The 20,289-nt window shown below is 38.5% G+C and overlaps 1 protein-coding gene across 7 annotated transcripts in view; it reads left to right on the forward strand.

The window, feature by feature from the left end:
* The window catches only part of LOC122560469 (AP-3 complex subunit sigma-1), an 84,516-nt gene that overhangs the window by 22,116 nt on the left and 42,111 nt on the right, over positions 1-20,289 (forward strand). For all 7 annotated transcript variants that reach the window (XM_043711115.1, XM_043711149.1, XM_043711125.1 and 4 more), the window contains 2 exons: positions 3,544-3,635; positions 4,411-4,522. In XM_043711115.1, the coding sequence (XP_043567050.1) occupies positions 3,544-3,635; positions 4,411-4,522 (204 nt within the window). The remainder of the gene's footprint in view (positions 1-3,543; positions 3,636-4,410; positions 4,523-20,289) is intronic.

Consider the following 20,289-nt stretch of genomic DNA (forward strand, 5'->3'; position numbering starts at 1 on the left):
ACTATAATATGCTATTACTGAAAAGTAACCAAGCTGATGGCTCGATTTAGGTTCTGCCAAGACAGCTTGAGCTGTAAACCTCATTACTACCTAAAATTTTGAATTCCAAAAGCAAGCTGAGTGTTACTACACTTGACATTAGGGGAGCTCCAAACAGCCCATGAGAAATTGAAGTAATTAGAAATCAACACAAAAGGAGATGGCTATGATTGCTGAAAGTTAGCTGCGAGAGTTCCGCTGAATAACATTCTGCACACATTTGCTTTATTGATAAATTTCTCTTCCTCATAATGCTAAAAGTATGGATATTCCCCAATGATTACTTGGTGTTCAGTTTCACTTTCAATCCTCATGCAATGAAACAGTCTGTGCTGTGTGCAGCAAGATCAGAAGAAATAGGAATAAGAGTCTACAAGCCTGCTACCATTCAATGGGGTTATGACTGATCCTACATTCCTCATGTCCACTTTCCTGCCCTTTCCGTGTGACCATTGATTTCTCCTTCTGATGAAGAATCTTATCAATTCCAACGTTAAATATACACAAGAACTCTGGCTTCACAGCTGTTTGTTGTGTGACAAGGAGTTCCAAAAACCTCAATCTTCTGAAAGAAGAAATTCCTCTTCATCTCAGTTTTGAATTAACACTCTATATTCTGAGACTATGCCCTTTGGCCTTAGACTCTCCCAGATATCCTCTCAGCATTTATCCTGTCAAGCCCCATAAGAATTCCATTTGTCGCAATGAGATCACCTCATTCCTCTAAATTCCAATGAGTTAAGTCTCAAACTGTTTAGCCTTTGCTCATAAGAAAATCCCTCCATACCAGGGATTATCCTAGTGAACCATTTGTGAACTGCGTCCCTTAAGTAAGAGGATCAAAATAGTTCATAGCATCCAGATGTGGTCTAACCAGTAATTGCAGGAAGATGTCCCTACTCTTGTGCTCCAGCCCCCTTGAAATAAGGCCATTAGCCTTCCTGACTACCTGTTGCACCTGTGTGCTAGCCTTGTGTGTTTTGTGAACAAACACTGTCAAGCTGTCTGTTGTTCCCTATTTAAATAATAATCTGTTCTTTTGTTCTCTCTTCCAAAGTGGAAAACATCACGTTTTTCCACATTACAGTCCATCTACCAGCTTTTACCCACTTTGTTAACCTATCAGTATCACTCTGTAAACTGTTAGTATCCCCCTCACAACTTGCCTTTCCATCTATATTTGTGTCCAGACTTGGTTGATGTGTGCATAAATATTATTTGCTATTTCCATGTCAGCCAGTGACAATCGTAAGAGAGGATCTAACTATGTGTCTTGGCATTCTCTTCCCAAGTGGCACTATCATTCTCTAATTCCTCACCATCAGCATTTTTGTCACTTTTGACATTGAACTCAAATGGATCAGCCATAAATACTACAACTACAAGATCAGGAAGGATCCTGGATATTCTGTTATGGGTAACTTGGGTTCTGATGAAGTTTTAACACAGTTTGTTATGTAATGTGTTACTCTTCACCTAAGGTAAAAACAATGACTGAAGATGCTGGAAACCAGATTTTGGATTAGTGGTGCTGGAAGAGCACAGCAGTTCAGGCAGCATCCGAGACTCTTCACCTGCCTAGATAGGGGCAGCTCCAACTGCATTTGAAGCTTAATACCATTTTGCACAAATATCACTCTTCCTTGATGACCTCCTCCAGTACTTTGAACAGTCACTTTCTTCACCACTCGAGTGCTGTGTCTGCTCTGTGTACCACTCAGAAAATGTAGTCATTTGCCAAGGCTTCTTCAATACCTCCCAAACCTGTGATCTGTACTACCTAGAAAAATTACAGCAGACGCATGGAAACCTAAACACCTTCAAATTATAAGCCATCTTGATTTAGAGCTTTTTTTGCCATTCCTTCCATGTCATCAAGCCAAAGTTCTCGAACACCTTGCCTAACTGCTCTGTGTGAATTCCTATCTTGCAGTGGCTTACTGCCACAGTCTTGACGGCAATTAGTGATGGTCACTAAATGAAATAGATTTGTTACTATCAGTGTACACATTCTTTTCATGAACCATAGAAAGATCGTGGGACATATTTGAGTAAAAAATGTAAACGCGCAGGACAGTTGAAAGAATATGTGTTGCTGGAAAAGCCCAGCAGGTCAGGCAGCATCCAGGGAACAGGAGAATCGACGTTTCGGGCATAAGCCCTTCTTCAGGAATCATTCTCCTGTTCCCTGGATGCTGCCTGACCTGCTGGGCTTTTCCAGCAACACATTTTCAGCTCTGATCTCCAGCATCTGCAGTCCTCACTTTCTCCAGTTGAAAGAATAGCAATACACGGTGAAGCAAGCTAAACTGTAAAATGTGGGAGCAGAAGTATGCCATTCAGCCCATCGAGTCTGCTCCCTCACCCCCCCCCCCCCCACCTTGAATGAACTCATGGCTGATCTGATGATAATCAACTCCATGTTCTTGCCTTATAAGCTTTGATTATTCACAACCTAGATGAGACGTCCTTAACCCAAGCACTGGACAGGCAACATAGTGTTCTCTGCAGGAGCCCTGAAGGCTATCTCCTTAATCATACTGCATCTAAGACAATTACATCCCTCATTTTTCCCCCCCAACTTAAAAGGCTCCTTACATAAAAATACTGTGGTCACTTTTCTCATTGTCCCTGTTGTCCCCAATCTTGTTCACACAGCTTGCACACACCATGTAACTGTTGGACAACTACAAGAACTGAGACACCTCAATTTTAGCCTCCTGGGTCATTATACCTGCCTCCTCTGTCTTTCCCTGTTATTGGGAAAATGTTAATGTCTATTATAATGGATGAAATAGCAAAGTATTTAGAAATATTTAAATGGTCAAAGATGTAGTTTGTGTCGGTGGGGCTGGCATAGCTCATCTCTTGTAGACTGGAAAATACAAAGTTACCAGTCTCCACAGCAAGTAAAAATATATCCAAGTGTTTCTTCCTCTGTCTTATGTCTTTTAAGTTTGTTGTCACTGTTGTCATGAACCGCTGCATTGGTCAGGGTATGAATCATGTCATTTGGTCTATTTTGAACATGCACTTTTCTATGAAATCTGTATGTGAGAAATAAATGCTTCAATCTTGTACAACTTAGCCTCGTTGCTGGGCTTTAGTTGCAGTGATATTTTCCTTACTTATATTAAAAGGCATTTCTTTTCTCTTTCTATAGGCTTTCAGATTTAAATACGTCATAAAACCATGTGTTCCTGCAACAATTTGCTGTGGGTTCAAATATAATTCTTTTTGCCTCAATTCTCTCCCCTACTCCTTCACTTCTTGTCAATTTTCCTAAATAATATCCACCCAAAGCTTTGTAGGTGTTTATGGAGTGTACAGGAGGTGTTTAGTACTTACAACTCTACTCTTCCTTTTACTATTCCGTAAGATTAACTTTAAGCCTTACAGTTACAAATGTGCACAACGTTTTTATTTTAAAAGATACATTATCTCCCAGTTCGTATATCATGGCAGGGGGTTTTAAATTATAAATGATCCTGTCTTTATTTACAGAGTGAAGACACACAACAACAGATTATTAGGGAGACATTCCACTTGGTGTCAAAAAGAGATGAAAATGTCTGTAATTTCCTGGAAGGTGGCATGTAAGTAATGTAAATTGTTTTGTTTGATCCTTTTCTTAAAAAGTAATTTGCACAGAACAGTTTACTTATAATTTACCACAGAGAGTTTTAGTTTATCTCTGCATAGAATATCACAGAAAATGGATCAAATTGCTCAAAGAAATTTAGAACCAGACTGCATATTGTGTTACAGTGTATTAGATTAACCTAGGCTCACAACAATTTCTAGTGTTAACCTGATGCTATGTTTTGTTCAAGGTATCAGAGTTGAGGGATAACACTAATTTATTTTTCCCCCAGATCACAAGTTTTCATATGCATGTTTGGGTTGTAGATATTCAAATGTTACACAGTTATTATGTTAAACAAAGTTGACCTTAAGATCTACCTACCTGAAATGGTTCGTGTTTTGACAACAAACTATTCTTTTGTGCAGAAATTTTCAAAGTGTAAATGCTGCACATTATTTGGTTGAAACATATTGTATGCCATAAATGACTGTGCCTGTACCAAAATACACAGTGTAGAATTAGGGGTATCTAAAGATCACATTGCAAGCAGTGTACATGTTCAGGATTTGGGTGGCTTCCTGAGAATTTGGAGAGTGGCAAATAAAATGCCAGCTTTGTGTTGCTCATGTTGAAAATAAAAAATTGTTCCAAATTTATATTCATTTAGAAGTCATTTCAAGATTAAATAGGAGAAGCCATATAAAAGGTTATATTAGTCATGCTCAATAAAAGCTGTGGCACAAAATGTATAATTATTTTTTTCTGTAATTTTCTTCTGTTTTTAGGTTAATTGGAGGAGCAGATAATAAACTTATTTACAGACATTATGCAACTTTGTATTTTGTCTTTTGCGTGGATTCTTCAGAGAGTGAACTGGGCATCCTGGACCTCATTCAGGTATGCATGCATTGTCTTGCAGGTTTGAGGAATCTGGTTAAGAAGGTTTGATCACAAATCACTTTAGCTGTAGGTAATAGCTCTCTGTTTCTGATGTGAGTGAATGGAACCTGCAACGGTTGCTTGCTGAGCATAATTTGTTAGGTTTCTATATTAACATTAATTGTCATTTAGTGAGGATCCCAGTCAAAAATGAGTGATAACATGACTAGAGTCATAGGTTGTGCAACACGGAAACGAATCCTTCAGTCCAACGTGTCCATGCTGACCAGATATTCTTAATCAATCTAGTCCCATTTGCCAGCATTTGACCTATATCCCTCTAAACTCTTCCTATTCATATATCCATCCAGATGCCTTTTAAATGTTGTAACTAAACCACCACTTGCTCTGGCAGCTTGTTCCATACACGCATCACTGTGAAAACATTGCCCTTTAGGTTCCTTTTAAATCTTTCCCCTCTCAACTTAAACCTAAGCCATCTCTTTTGGACTCCTCCACCCGAGGGAAACAACCTTGGCTATTCACCCTAAACTAGACCGAATAAATTGAGGAGTCTGTTAGAATGCAGTGCTTTTATTATTAACTTGTATCATGAATGACAACATCAAAAACAAAACATATGAGGGAGCACTTTTCCCAACCTAGCTCATTATAGGGAAAATATCTGTGCTGCCCCACTTTGTAAAAGTTTCAATGCAATGCTTCCTTTTCATTTCACAAGAGACAACCCATACTGGATACTAAACCTGTTTGTTCCGACTTTAGTTACAGCATGAAATTGTATTGTTTTATTATAGTTTAGTGCTATTTATAGTTATGGGCAAATAACCCTTGTGGTTAGTTCAATCTTCTGATTGTGCTGAAGCATTGCAGTGACCTATGTGCACATTACGGTTTGGCAGTGATAAACCAATTCTGTACAGTGATTTAGATCTGTGAATTTTGTAGAAAGAAGGTCCCTGCTGTTTTTGTCCTGTTTAATGACTGGGCATCTGAAAAAATGTCTAATAGCATAAATGATGTTGATTTGCTGGTCAGCCTTGAAGCCTCTTTCATTTAGCTGATCTTGGTCAGCAAAGATTGATTAACTAATTGTTGCAATTTGGGTGATTTTTATATTTTCTAATCGCACACCTCAAGAGCAGGTGGGACTTGAACATGGTGTGCTGGCTCAAAGTTAGGGACACTACCATTGCACCAAAAGAACCCTTCCTTTTGAGATTATTGAAAAGTCTGTTGCAGCCAGCAGTCTGTATAAAGAAACTATGATCTTGTGGTAGAATGCAGGGTTCCTGCACCTGGTCCAGGAGACTTTGAGTTGAAGTCCCACCTGCTCTAGAAGTGTGTAATAACATCGCTGAACAAGTTAATTAGAAGAAAAATAAAAGCGATGATGAAGCTCTGAGGTGTAAATTGGTTAATGTTGGTTGGAAGAATACACTTAAAAGTAGAAACAGTAGGGAGGCAATAACTAACTTTAAAGAAATAATATTTAGTATACACCAAAAACATTCATGCTTAATTTATGGATATGAAAGGAGAGTGTTCCAACCATGGCTAATAAATAAAGAATAGTATTGAAAAGGCCTATCAAGTGCCAAAGAATGGTAAGCCTAAGGATTTATAATTTTGCAAAAGATCAAGGATAAGATTAAAAAAAAATAGAATATTAAACAAAACTAATGATACAGAAAAACAAAGGGTAAATGTTTTTATAGGAATGTGAAAAGGGAAAAGATGAGCAACAACAAATATCCATCCATTGTTGGTGGAGTCAAGACAATTTATAATGGTAAATAAGGAACTGGCAGAGAAACTAAACAAATCCTTAATGTCTACCTTAACAGATGAAAATACACGAGTAACAACATAGAATAGAGAGATTGGTGATAACCAGGAACTGCAAGATCTTAATGTAAGCTAGAGAAATTAGTGACAATTAAATTGAATAAATGTCCTGGACCTGATGAATCTACAAGCATGAAAGTTGAAGAAGGCATGATTCTATAGACTCAGAATGGTCCTGGCTAATTGGAAGGATGAAAATGACACATCACTATTTTATGAAAGAAGACAGCTGGAAAGCAGGATGTTATAGACTTGTTTAACTGAATGTCAGTCACAGGAAAAATGCTAGAATCTATAAAAAGATGTGATAACAGGGCTCTTAATAAATAATGTTAACATAATCCCTGTCTTTGACTCTAATGGTAAGATTGGGCAAATTTGTCTTCTGAGAAGGCTTCCACAAATGCAAAATAGCCTCTCATTGTCATCATTCTTGTATCTTTCTACAGCATGAAGTAGAACATGCTTTTGAAGGAAATGAGTAAATGTCTCTATTATCTGGTCATCAAATGCAAAAAAAGAAATAGCTGGGCACTAGGCATTGGTGATTTACATTAGGTGCCATAAATATAGTCTCCTTTGAGACGTCATTGGATAACAGTAAATAAAGGGTGAATTGATGATGGGATACTGGCCCCTGTGGAGTTACTTTACTTCCTCCAGTCTGAAAAGGTCCATTAACCTGTTTTGTGACACTCGGCCTATTCTGCATCCATGTTGCTACTGTTCCATTTTTTTCGTGAGTGAAACTTTTCCCAAATGTATGTTGTGTGACAATATCAAATGCTTTTTGGAAATCCATGAGCAGCACATCAATTGCGTTGCCTTCATGACTCCTTCTGTTGTCTCATTTAGAACAACTCCACAAAGTTAATTAACCATGATTCCCCCTCAAAAAGGTCAATGCTAGCTTCTTTAACACTTTGCCTTTGTCCGCATGACTATTAATTTTTGTTCTGAATTATTGTTTCTGGAAATATTCATGCCACCTTTATTAAACCAATTGACCTGTAGTTACTCCGATTAACTTTACATCCTCTTTTGACTAAGGGTATGATGTTTGTAATTCTTCATGCCAATGACTTCCAAGTCAAAGGAAGACCAAAAAATTATGGTCAGTGTCTCCACAGTTTCCATTATTGCATTCAAGCAAACTGAGGGAGATGTCATATCTGATCCTAGTGCCTTATCCTCATCCTCATTAACTACAGGGACCCTCCTTTCGATTTTGAGCCCTTGTAGTGTCTGAATTAACTTCTGTTTCTCCATAGCTGGTATACTTTTGTCAGAGTTCCACAGTGCCATGTGCCTCAGACTATTTCAGATGACGACCTTCTTAAGGCCCTGACCTCCATATTGTAGAGCATAGCTTTATATATCTGTTGTTACTGGGGCAGAATTAGTTCTTCAAATGACCTGAATTTGTACTCCGCTAAGTAAATAATTGAATATAGTGCACAGCTTAAATAAAATAATTGTTTTGTTTCAAAAAGTGTTGAAAGGAGGAGGAAGTACTTTCTTCTAGAATATCCTATGCCATCACAGGTAAACGGGTTAATTATGCTTGCCTTCATTGCTCAGATCATTGAATACAGAAGTTGGGATGTCATGTTGAGCTTGTACAGGATGTTGGTGAAGCTACTTTTGGAGTACTGTGTAAACTTTTGGCCTGCTATGGGAAGGATATTATTAATTTAGAGAAGGTGCAGAAAAGACTTACTAGTATGTTACCAGAACTGGAGGGTTTGAATTAGGCTAGGACCTTTTTTACTGGAGCATAAGTGGTTGAGGGGTGACACTATAGAGTTTATATAATTATGAGAAAAGTTGAATATCTAAGGTCTTTTCCCTAAGGTGGTGGAGTTCAAAACTCTTGAGATATATTTTTAAGGTGAGACAAGAAAGAGGTAAAAGGGACCTGAGGTGCAGAGTGGTTCGTATGTGGAATGAACTACCAGAGGAAGTGGTAGATGCAGGCACAGTTACATTTAAAAGACATTTGGACTGGTACGTGAATAGAAAAGATTTAGAAGGATATAAGCCAAATGCAGACAAGTGAGATTAGTTAAGTTTGGGAAACCTGGTTGGCATGGACGAGTTGAATTGGACGGTCTGTTTCCGTGCTCTATGATTCTGACTCAACTTTAATTTTATTCAAGCTTTGGAGGTTTCCCTGAAATCCAAAAGAAACCATAATTTCCAGAATCTTATAACTAAAGGCTACTGCACTGCTTACTCTGTGTGCTAATAAAATTCTCCCGATGTAAACAATTTTCCATTAACCTGCAAGCATGCACACATACTTTTTAAAAAACAATTCACCATGGCTACAGAAATACTTACAAGCTAATCATGAAATTTTTTGATAGGCACAGTCCAAAATCCAATCTCTAAACTGACACACCATACATCACACAATCTGTAATCATGCATCTATGTGTCTGTAATAGCTATCAGATGTTATTTATTTATAGTTGTTTTATCTATTTTCTTTTGAATGTCACATGCATTAAGATACAGGGTCTTTAGTTTTATTCTTTTATTGTCTTGACATTGGGTCGGCAATCGCATTTTCTCATTTTGCCACATGCTCAATTTTCAAATTGAATGGCCGTAACAACAAGTTCCATTTAAACAGTCTGAAATTCTTGTTCTTAAATTTCTCCACAAACTTCAATGGATTATGATCAGTGCTTATGATTGTCTCAGATACATTACTGGTAACATAAACATTGAAATGTTTTAACGCCAACACCAAACTCAATGTCTCCTTCTCAACTGTCTAGCATTTCTGCTGATGACTGTTCAATTTCCTGGAGAAATACCCAGTAGGCATTTCTTTTTTTTTTCATTGTCTTCCTGTGAGAGCACCACATTGATAGCCAATCTTGAATGGCTTTGCATAATTAGGTGTGGCTAATACTGGGGCAGTGGTTAAGATAGTTTTCATGCTGTCAAATGCCTTCCAACAGTCTGCTGACCACTGAAACTTCTTACCTTTCTTTAGCAATTCAGTGAGTGGAGCAGTCACACTGCTAACATTTGGTACAATTTTCAATAAAATCTACTCAATCCCAGGCATCATGGTACTGTTCTTTTCGTCGATGGAATTAGGAAACTCCCCAATTACCTTTGTTTTTGCATTCTGTGGGGCCCAGGAAGGTGACTTGAACTTTGCCAAATTCATTTCTAGCCAGGTTTATACCAAGCCTGCCTCCTGAAGTCAGTTGAACAATTCTGATAAATGTTGCAAATGTTTCCTTCCAACTGTGACTAAAAATCGCCAAGTCATCAATATAAACTGCACAATTCGGTAGTCTGGAAATGACCTTATTGGTTAGTCTCTGAAATGTGGCTGCCGCATTTTTCATACCAAATGACATGACTTTAAACTGATATAGTCCATTCAGCGTTATGAAAGCAGAAATTGTTTTCACTCTTTTGGACAAAGGTACCTGGCAATATCTTCTCAGCAAGTCCAATTTGGAAATATAAGTTACATGTCCCAGCTTTTCAACACAGTCTTCCAAACGCAGAATCAGATATGCATCAGTCTTTGTAATGGCATTGACTTTGTGGCAGTTCACATGTAACTGTTGGTTACCATCTAGTTTTGGTACCATTACTATGGGTAAGCTCCAGTTGCTGTAACACATTTTGACTGTGTTGTCTTGGAGCATGCATTCAATCTCCTTTTGAACCTGTATTAATAAGAGTTATGCCTATAAGGGTGTTGCTTAATCGGAACAGTATCTCCTATGTCTACATCATGCATAATTAGGCTAGTACTTCCCAGCTTATTTCCAAAAATCCCACCATGTGATAGTACTAACTGTTTCAGGTCATTTCGAATTTCCTCTGGAAAGTAGCTCTGTAGTTTATCCCAATTTTGGACAACTCCCTCATTGTCCAGTTTAATTTGAGGAATGTCCAGTCTTCTGAACTTGGTTCTTCACTCTTTGTTGTAACCAGTAACACAATCTCTTTGACTTTCCTTCCCTGTCACAATACCTTTTGAGCGTATTCACATGACACACTCTGAGAGATTTCTTTCTGTCTGGAGTCCTTATCAAATAGTTCATCTCACTCAATTTCCTTTCTACTTGATAAAGTCCTCTAAACCTTGCTTTTAAAGGTTCACCTATTACTGGAAGTAACACTAACACCATATCTCGATAGCAAAATTGAGTTTTTGATTTCTTGTCTGCTTCCTGTTTGGTTGTATGCTGTCTAGCCAACTCCCCTGCTCTATTTAATTGCTCCCTAGCGTTTGACACATTGTCCAAATATGTGGTCTCTGAATTACGACTTACTAATTTCTTCTTAATCAATTTTAGCAGTTCCTTACTTCATGCCCAAAAATTACTCAAATGGACTGAATTTGGTGGATTCGTTTGGAGCATCTCTAATCACAAAAAATACGAACTGAGTTCCCTTATCCCAGTCATCTGGACAGTCTTGACTATAAGTCCTCAACATGGTCTTTGATGCCACCTTTCCAACGCTGCCTGTAATTCTGGATGGTACACATCCAGGAATTGTTTTATTCCTCAGCTGTCCATAACTTCCTTAATAATTTTGATGTGAAGTTTTACCCTTGATCTGATTGTATCTGTGGATAGTTTGTATTCAGTGAAAAATTTGAGTATCTCCTCTACAATCTTTTTTAGCTGTGATAATGCATGATGGAATGGCCTCTGGGAATCTAGTGGACACGTCTATTATTGTTAACTAATACTGATTCCCATTTTTTATTTTAGGTAGGGGTTCTACATAATTAAGACTCTTGTGAAAGATTCTTCAAATGCAGGAATAGGTGTTAAAGCTGCAGGTTTTCCAATTACCTGACATGTATGACATATCTGGCAAAATTCAGCTACATCCTTGTACGGTCCAAACCAGTAAAAATGTTTTTGTATTTTAGCTTGAGTTTTTCTCCTAAATGACCCCCCTTCTGGTAGTTCATGAGCCACCTGCAACATCTCCTTTCTACTGGCAATATGACTGGATGAATTTCTGCCCATTTCATATCTGCCTGAATGTGTGATGGTCTCCATTTCCTCATTTAGACATCATTTTTAAGATAGTAATATTCAGATACATTCAGATACATTCAGATTCTTTTTCTGTGTATGCCTTTTGATCAGTCGCTTTAAATTTTAATCTTTCTGCTGTAACTGAATTAATTTATCCGAGCTAAAGTTGTCTGCTTTGTCATCTGTGTGCTCTTCGTTTGTGTCAACCACCTGATCAAATAGGGTCTTGGCTTTATTATCAATATGCTATATCAATATGTTTCAACTGGTGACCTTGTGACCTGGTTACCACGCATTTGGGAAAAATCCTAGGATATGTATCCTCCAATAGTTCAGTAGCTTGAGTTTCCACTGGCTTTTCAACCACAGTAGGCAGCACTCTCACCTATAAACCAGCTATATCATTAGCTAGGTCAAATTGTATTCCTAAAGCTGAGAGTTTGTCCAGTACTCCTACCATGATTTCTGCACTCTTCACTGGACACTGTAACCTCACTCTACATATTTGAGCACTTCTTGTCTCACTGTGAATTCCTGTTACTAGTATCTTTTTCTGGTAGCATTCAACCCTTCAGAACTCCTTTCGTAACTCCTCATAACAGATTGTATCTCTCAATATTGCAACCTCTTTATCTGCTGCTCCTGGCCAATGTGAGTAAAGTGGCCCTTGCAGGTATATAGTTTAAGAAGATCTGGCACTTCCTCCTTAACCAACCTCCTACCAGGTTGTACATTCTGGTGCAGATTTCTAGCCTCCACTGTCCTTCTGTTAAAATGCCAACACAATTCAGTGGCTTATCCTTATTTCCTGCATCTTGCTTCCTAGTGCTTTGCCTAGACCACCAACACTGATTTTATGTGGCCTACTTTATGGCAGTGAAAACACTGGAGCTTTTAAATTTCTCTTTCCCCTTCAAGGGTTTCCCTTTTACTCCTTGGTAAATTATCCCTATGATCTTCACCAAGATCTATCTTTCCTTGAGGAGAAAGTGAGGTCTGCAGATGCTGGAGATCAGAGCTGAAAATGTGTTGCTGGAGAAGCGCAGCAGGTCAGGCAGCATCCAGGGAACAGGAGAATCGACGTTTCGGGCATAAGCCCTTCTTCAGGAAATGATTTCCTGAAGAAGGGCTTATGCCTGAAACGCCGATTCTATCTTTCCTTACCATGTGAGGACTTCTCTTTTCCCCAACTTCTTTCCCTCACAGATTGAAATTGATTTTGGAAACCAACCTTTGATTTATAGACCAACTCATAATCATCAGCCATTTCAGCTGCTAATCTTGCCATTTTAACTCTCTTCTTTTCCACATGGGTCCTCACTACTTCAGGAAGTGAATTTTTGAGCTCCTCCAAAATAATTGTCTTTCGAAGAGCATTGTTAGTTTGCTGTATTTTTAATACCATTATTCACCTATCAAAATTACTGGGTTTGATCGTTTCAAACTCAATGTAGGTTTGACCAGGGTCCCTCGTTAGATTCCTGAAACATTGTCAGTAGGCTCTGGCACAAGCTTCTATGCACTTAAGATGGCTTTCTTCACATCCTCATATGCCCCAGATACCTCCCCTGACAGTGATGCAAATACCTCACTTGCTTAACCTACAAGTTTTTTGTTTGGATCAACAAAACCCACATGGTCACTGGCCATCACATTTGTTTACCCACCTCTTCAAATAAGATGAAAAAGGCTTCCACATCTTTCTCATCAAATTTAGGCAATGCTTGAATGTATTTAAACAGATTCTCACCAGGCCTTTGGCTACCATGGGTTTGCTCTTCCTCACTCAGCTTACCTTCAGCCTTCATTTCCATTCTTTTAAACTGATTTTCCTGTCTAAGTGTGAATTTCTGAAGTTCAGACTCCCTATCTTTCTTCTGTCCCCTCTCTCCTTTTCTTTCTCTCTTTCTTTTCGTTCTGCTAAAGCGATTCTGTCCTTTTTTCTTGTTGTTCTGCTAAAGTAATTCTGTCCTTTTGTTGTCATACTTTTTCCTCTGCTTTTAATTGTAATTCAAACTGTTTAATTTATTTTGCCCTTTCCTTCTCTTTTGCCTCTAACTCAAGCTGCTTCCTTTTCAATTGAATTTTAACCATCTCTAAATATTCTAATGGAATTTCCAGCAAATTTAAATGTTAAGCCATTGCTGTAATTATCTCTCCTTTCCTTACAAGGAGGCAGCTCCAACTCCAGCTTGTCTGCTAATTCCAGCAATTTGGCCTTATTCACCTTTTGTAGAACTCCCAACATCACTTCTTCCAACCCCAGAAAACTCATGATGACTGAAAGAGCTATTGCTATCCCAAGCACTGTTTAAACCAACTGAAATCAACACCCAGGATAAAAGACCTGCTACTTGCAGCCTTAGAGCTCAACAACCCGAATCCCAATTTGGAACTGTAGAACAAATCCTACAAAGAGACCCCATCTGTTATGGGCCAGGCCAGACCCACCTTAAAATATTTCAAGAAAGTAGCCTGGACTCTAACTTTGCTAGTTGTTTTAAGCAGGTGTAGAGTGGATATTCCAGGAGTGATGCAGCTGGCCCAACTACTGAGTTTTAAACAAAACAGAATTTATTTGCAAGATTACTGAATGAAACACCAAACAAAAGGGAACAGAATACAGAATAACGTAAACTATCTGAAAACTGAAGAGATTATCCCAGTTTAATGCTGTTCCAAATTCCTGCAAACACCCGTAAACACTCCTTGGCAAAAAAGGTAAAATCGAACACCGGGTCTTACAGGAGGGAGAGAGAAAGAGAGATGGCAGCACAATTCAGCATGGGACACCTCCTTCCATGCAGCTGTTTCTTGGATGAGCAGCCTGAAAACTGACTGACTGCTTTCAGTGAACAGCAAGACTGTTTAAAAAAAACAAACCAGCGAAAGCTGAGGTGGGAGAACTGGCTGCTCCCCTTTCATTGTGCAGGTGTTTTTTTTAATCTTGAAAGCATTCTCAAGTAGTGAAACCCAGACTTTTCGAATTGCTGCTTTTATGACCTCTCTGGAAGAGAAATGTCAGGGATAACATAACCTTGTTAAAGGAGCAGCATCATCACGCCTCTCATCTTATCTTTTGATTTATTCTCAGATTTGTACTTTCTGTCCTGTATTGCACTGGTCTGTTTATTATTTTCCACTTTAATGCCTTCTTGTTTTGCCTTTGATTACCACAACTTCCCAACTTTGATCCCTTGTCTACATTACTTAGTTTAAAATCCATGACATCCATGGTTTTGCTGGAACACTAGTTCTAGCACCATTCTAGTGCAGAGTGTCCCAACTATATAACCCCCATTTTCCCCTGTATTGGTACCAATGCCTCACAAACAGGAACCCATCTCTGCAATTTCTCGCCTTTGTACCACAAGATTAGTCTTTAATTCAATTATTCATTCGAGCTTAAAGGTCCTACTTCCTAGTTTTGTGCCCAACTCATCATATTGACTGTACAGAACATCTTTCTTTGTCCTGCCTATGTCATTGGTATCTATATGGATCATGATGACTGAGGAATTCCCCTCCCACTTTTAAGTTTGTCTCTAACCCTGAGCAGCTTTTCCTAACCCTCACATCAAGCAAGGAATATGGCCTTATGGGTTCTCACTCTTGGTTAGTGTCCCCATCCTTATATTGTCTCCTACTACCACTCCATTACTTTTTGCAAGACTTATGAAATGGCTTCCCACAATGCTATGATCAGTTTGATCATTTGAACCAAACTGATTGAAATCATTTCTTTGTGGACAGTTGCATTGTCTGAAACTCCTGCTGTCTACATCCCATTCTTTGTTTATGGTACAGCCGTAGTTCCCTTCCTCAACTACTGATCAAATCAGAAGACCCTGTCTTAAGACATTTGACCGCCTCCTAAGTGCAAAATATCTCAGTAAAATGTATCCAAATGCTGCAACTGTGTCAGCTGTACTGCCATCCTTAATGTGTTTTAATCAAGTAACTATTTAATTTTCTTAATATGTTTTTTAATCTTCTTTTGATTTTGATTTTTTTTAATGTTGGGACTAGAATAGACCCTAACTACTTTTTCAGCAGCTAGCTTCTTCCTGTATATCACATTAAGAACTAAACTAAACGGATTAGGAAAACAAAGGAATGTCTCCTTCCCCTCACTCATTTACTCACCCAGCTCCCAGCACTTTGTGCAAAATCCCGCAATGTGCTCAATCGCAATGAGATGCTTGTAATTAAATACTGTGACTTAGTTCGGTTCCAGGTATAGGAATGACAGTTTAAGATAATTTTCTGACCTCAGCTGCTTACCAGCAGAAAGCTTGTATATCCGTGCTGAAGTCTGAATGAACAGAATTTAAACGATTTGTTTCAATTAAATGTGAGATTGCTTTAGAAAGCGAATAAGATTTCCATTGCCCAACTTCTAGAACTCTGTTCAAAGCCATTTCGGTGAGTAATAGATAAATTTGCAACTTTCTCAATCTCTGACTCACAAAAGAATATGCAACTGCCCTAGCATATCCCGAATTATGCCCATTGTCAAATTACTTTCCACCATGTTGCAATCTGAAATGAACAGATTACCTTTTGTACTACAAAGGAGGTTTCTGTGCATTTGAGAGCATTTCTAATTCAAAGCAGTAATTTTTATATTCAGGACAGAATAGTTGGTTTATATGTATATATATGGGAGTCATACACTTTGCAGCCCATGAGCCTTTGATAGCTATTTCGTGTTTTGTGTGGGTACATGACTAATTTTAAAAGTTTTTAATGCAAATGGAACGGAATAGAATTTTTTCAATGTTTAATTCCATATGAAACAAAGCTTTTATTTTGCAGTTTGAATTTATATTTGTAAATTGATAAGAGTTAATGCTAATGTTAGTGTTGCACTTCACTGTTGCTGTCCACACAGTATAACTATTAAAATCTTTACAAATCAACAATAGTTATCTAGATTTTTATGCATTATTGTTCCTGTTTATTTTGCATTTCATGAACACATTATTGCAATTTCATAGCAAGTCCAGCAAGTGGTGCTAAGAGCTAAAAGCAGCACCCATTTTCATTGACATTTCCTCAGTAGTGATGAAAACTAGTTTAAAGAGTTTCTGAGATTTATTTTTAAAGTTTGATTCATCTGAACAAGAATGCACAGGCCTACAGGGAGAAAATGTGTGTGTGACATCAAGTAAATTATTTCTTTGGAGAGTCAGCACAGTTGCAATTGACCAAATAGCCACCTTGTTGTAATCATTCTGTGACTGTGTAAAATGTAAATTGGATGTGTGCCAGCAGCAATGGGATATAAATTAAGATTCTTCATGATGCACTCTGACAGTTTGGTTAAATGTTTGGGGTGACTGAAGCTTTCCATTCAAAGAAGGATAAAGCCTGTGAACTTAGTGACACTACTGTAGAATGTTGTTGCCAGAGCAGACCTTCAGTAGATATATCAAGGTAGCAAGCTGGGTTATTTGAGTACAATACAACTTTAAAGGGAATTTTATTATTCTTTTATGAATTTTCATTGAACATGTATGGCATCAAATTAATCCTTCCTAAAAGTTTATTCTTTCTTAAAATAAAACACATTTAACAGTTTTTCATTTAAATTTAAATTGATTGAATTAATATTAACTGAATTATTAGTTGAATTATAATTACTTGACTGAAAAGAAGATATGTGTGGTGTTTGAGTTTCTGTAACTTCCCCTTCTTCCCATTTCAGTGTTCTTTATTTAGTAAATTCCTCTGAGTAGAAAAAGGCTAGACAGCTTTTTGGGGTAATGAGTGCTGTTACATGTTGCAGCCTGTTACCTGATACCAAATATAATCTCCCAATACTGTGGATCCTGTCAGCCTGTAATCTAGATTTCTCCAAACCGTACAGAACATAATTCTATGAAAATTAAATCGCAACAACCTAATGCATATAATAATGTGTTCTTCTATATCATATTTTGCTTATGTTTAAGTAGTCAGAACTTACTGGTATTTTATGTGTAAATCACCATAGTCCCAGAGGCCCTTAGGAGCTGTTGTCTGATTAGTGAGTGGGGGTTGTGCATGTGTGAACGTATGAGAGAGGGTCTGCATGAGTGTATTGGTCTGTAGGAGTGTGTGTGTGTCTGTGTGCGCGCACTTGTGTGCTTGTGTGTGTGAGAGAGTGTGTAGTGCAATGGGGTCACCTGTAGTGTGACATGAACCCAAGGTCCCGAACTTGGTTATCAGCCTCTGTTCGGTCACTTTTCGTTGTTGCCTGTCCCGAAGTCCATCTTGGATGATGGTCACCCGAAGGTCCAAGGCTGAATGTCCCACACTGCTGAAGTGTTCCACGAATGGGAGGGAACACTCCAGTCTGGTGATCGTTGTGCGCTGTCCATTTATCCGGTGCCATAGCCTCTACTCAGTCTCGCCAATGTACCATGCCTCAGGGCATCCTTGCCTGCAGGATATGAGATAGACAATGTTGGCTGAGTCACATGAGTACCTGCCGCATACTTGGTGGATGGTGTCCCCATGTGTAATGGTGGTTTCCGTATCAACACTGTGACACGTCTAGCGTCGTCTGCCGTGACAGGGTTGTGCGATGGTGTCCTGAAGACTGGGCAGTTTGCTGCAAATAATGATCTGTTTGAGGTTTGATGGTTATTTAAAGGTGAGATTTGGAGGTCTGGGGAAGGTCCTGGAGAGGAGCTCATCCTCATCGATAACATGTTGCAGCTTGCGAAGAGCATGGTGTAGTTTTTCAGCTACTGGGAAGTACCCTATCAGTTGCAACCCATGTGTGTATCCTGAGGCGGTCATTATGGTTTCTTGCTGTGGCACGTCGGAACTGGTAGTCGATAAGTTGAGCATCGCACCCCGTTCTGATGAGGGCATACTTGAGTACATCCAAGTGTCCGTCATGTTCCTCTTCATCAGAACAGATCTTTTTCTATGCATAGGGCTTGGCCGTAGAGGATGGGCATTTTAATATGTTTCTGGTGGAACTGGAGAAGTGTAGCATCATGAGGTTGTCCATTGGTTGTGGTAGAGTGAGGTGCACATCCTTGATGGAGATGCACATGTCCAAGAATGAGATAGATACTAAAGAATAGTCCATGGTGAGTTTGATGGTGAGATGAAATTTGTAGATATCACTGTGTAATTCTGTGTAATTCACTCCTCGCCATGAGTCCAGAGGAAGAAAATGTCGTCAATATACTTGGTGGATAGTGTTGGTTGGAGGTCCTGCATAGAGAAGCCTTGTTCGAACCTATGCATGAAAATGTTGGCATATTGTGGTACAAATTTGGTCCCCATGGCTATTCCATGTGTCTGGATGAAGAACTAGTTGTCAAAGGTGAAAACATTGTGGTTGAGGTTTGACTGGTCCATGGGTGCTGAGTTTCTATAGGAAATCTGTAGTAGTGAGTTTTGAGAAGATTTGTAGCTCCGGTTGAGGTTCTGGAGTAGCATTGGTGCAAGTAATTTCTGTCCTTGCTCCTGCCTTTGAGCACCATCAGCTAGTTCTCCTCCAAGTCTCTCACTAACCTGATTTAGAACTATACTACCATTTTGTCATTGTCACTAGGTCAAATTCCTGGAACTCTCTCCCTGTCAACACTTTTGGTTATAAAGAATGATGGCTCCAAGGCTATTTAGAATTGGGCAATGAATGTTGGCTTAGTCTACCTGTGTTCTGTAACTTAATTCAAAGAAACCTTTTCAGTATCCCCTGGGTTGTGGGGAAAGAAAAGACATGATTTTGAGCTACGAGCATTTGAATCAATATAGCACTGTCCATGTTAGGAAAAGCAAGAGCAACAGACACCGGAATGTGGTTCTTATGGCTAGGAAAGGTGTGCATCCATTCCAAGGACCAAGCTATAATAGACCTTTTTTGTATCAGTAAGATTACTTTTTCTCTATTTGTGATTAATTTTCAATTGTCATTTCTGATGGTTTTTATTAACCATTTAGTGAAGAACTTCAAAAATTTCACACTCTTTCTCTCCAGTAAACTTATATGGACTATCAAGTCTGAATAGCCCTACAAAATGCTGAACTAGTGTACAAAAGCAAAATATTGCTGGCTGCGAGAAATCTTAAATAGAAACAGAAAATTCTGGAAACGTTTATTAACTCTGAAAGAATATCAATATGAAATATCAGATTCTTTCACCAGAGATTTTCCACAATACTTTTTAAAAAAAATTATTTCATAGGAATATGGGCCTTGTTAGCACTTGTTCCCATCTTTCCTTACTGTGAATCAAGTGAAGAGCACATTAATTCAGAGCACACTTAAGCATCCAGCACGTTGCTGTGGTTATGAAGTTGCTTGTAGGTCAGACCAAGTAAAGATTGACCAAGGGCATTAGTGAACCAGCTGGATTTTTATTCATTCAAGATCACCACCCCCACATTCCCAGCTGTGCTGGTTATATCCAGTGGTCCCTATGATATTGTATTTTGAAATGTCTCAATCTATTGGTTAGAAAATATGAATGTAAGCCGTGGGGATTATGCCACACAGGTTTGTGTCTAACACAGAGAAAGATGTTTGTAGGGGATATAGGCCAATAATTTTAGTCCTTAGGCACCATTGCATAAAGTCCAGCTATTACTGAGCTATAAAGGATTTATCATATGATTGCTTGGAACTAGAAAGTCAAAAGGTTAAAAGAGACTATGATTTATTTGTTATTCACAAACAAGCATGTTTATAAGGCAGTATCCACCAAAGCTTTTAAAGACAAGGATGGAATTTTATTGTTTTTCATAGAATCCCTACAGTGTGGAAACAGGCCATTTAGTTCAATAAGTCCATACTAACCCTCCCAATATCCCACCCAGACCCATTCCCATTCCCAATTACTTTACATTTCCCCTAACTAATCCATCATTAAGGAT

The sequence above is a fragment of the Chiloscyllium plagiosum genome, chromosome 2 (assembly GCF_004010195.1).
Source record: "Chiloscyllium plagiosum isolate BGI_BamShark_2017 chromosome 2, ASM401019v2, whole genome shotgun sequence".
NCBI classification, from domain to species: domain Eukaryota; kingdom Metazoa; phylum Chordata; class Chondrichthyes; order Orectolobiformes; family Hemiscylliidae; genus Chiloscyllium; species Chiloscyllium plagiosum.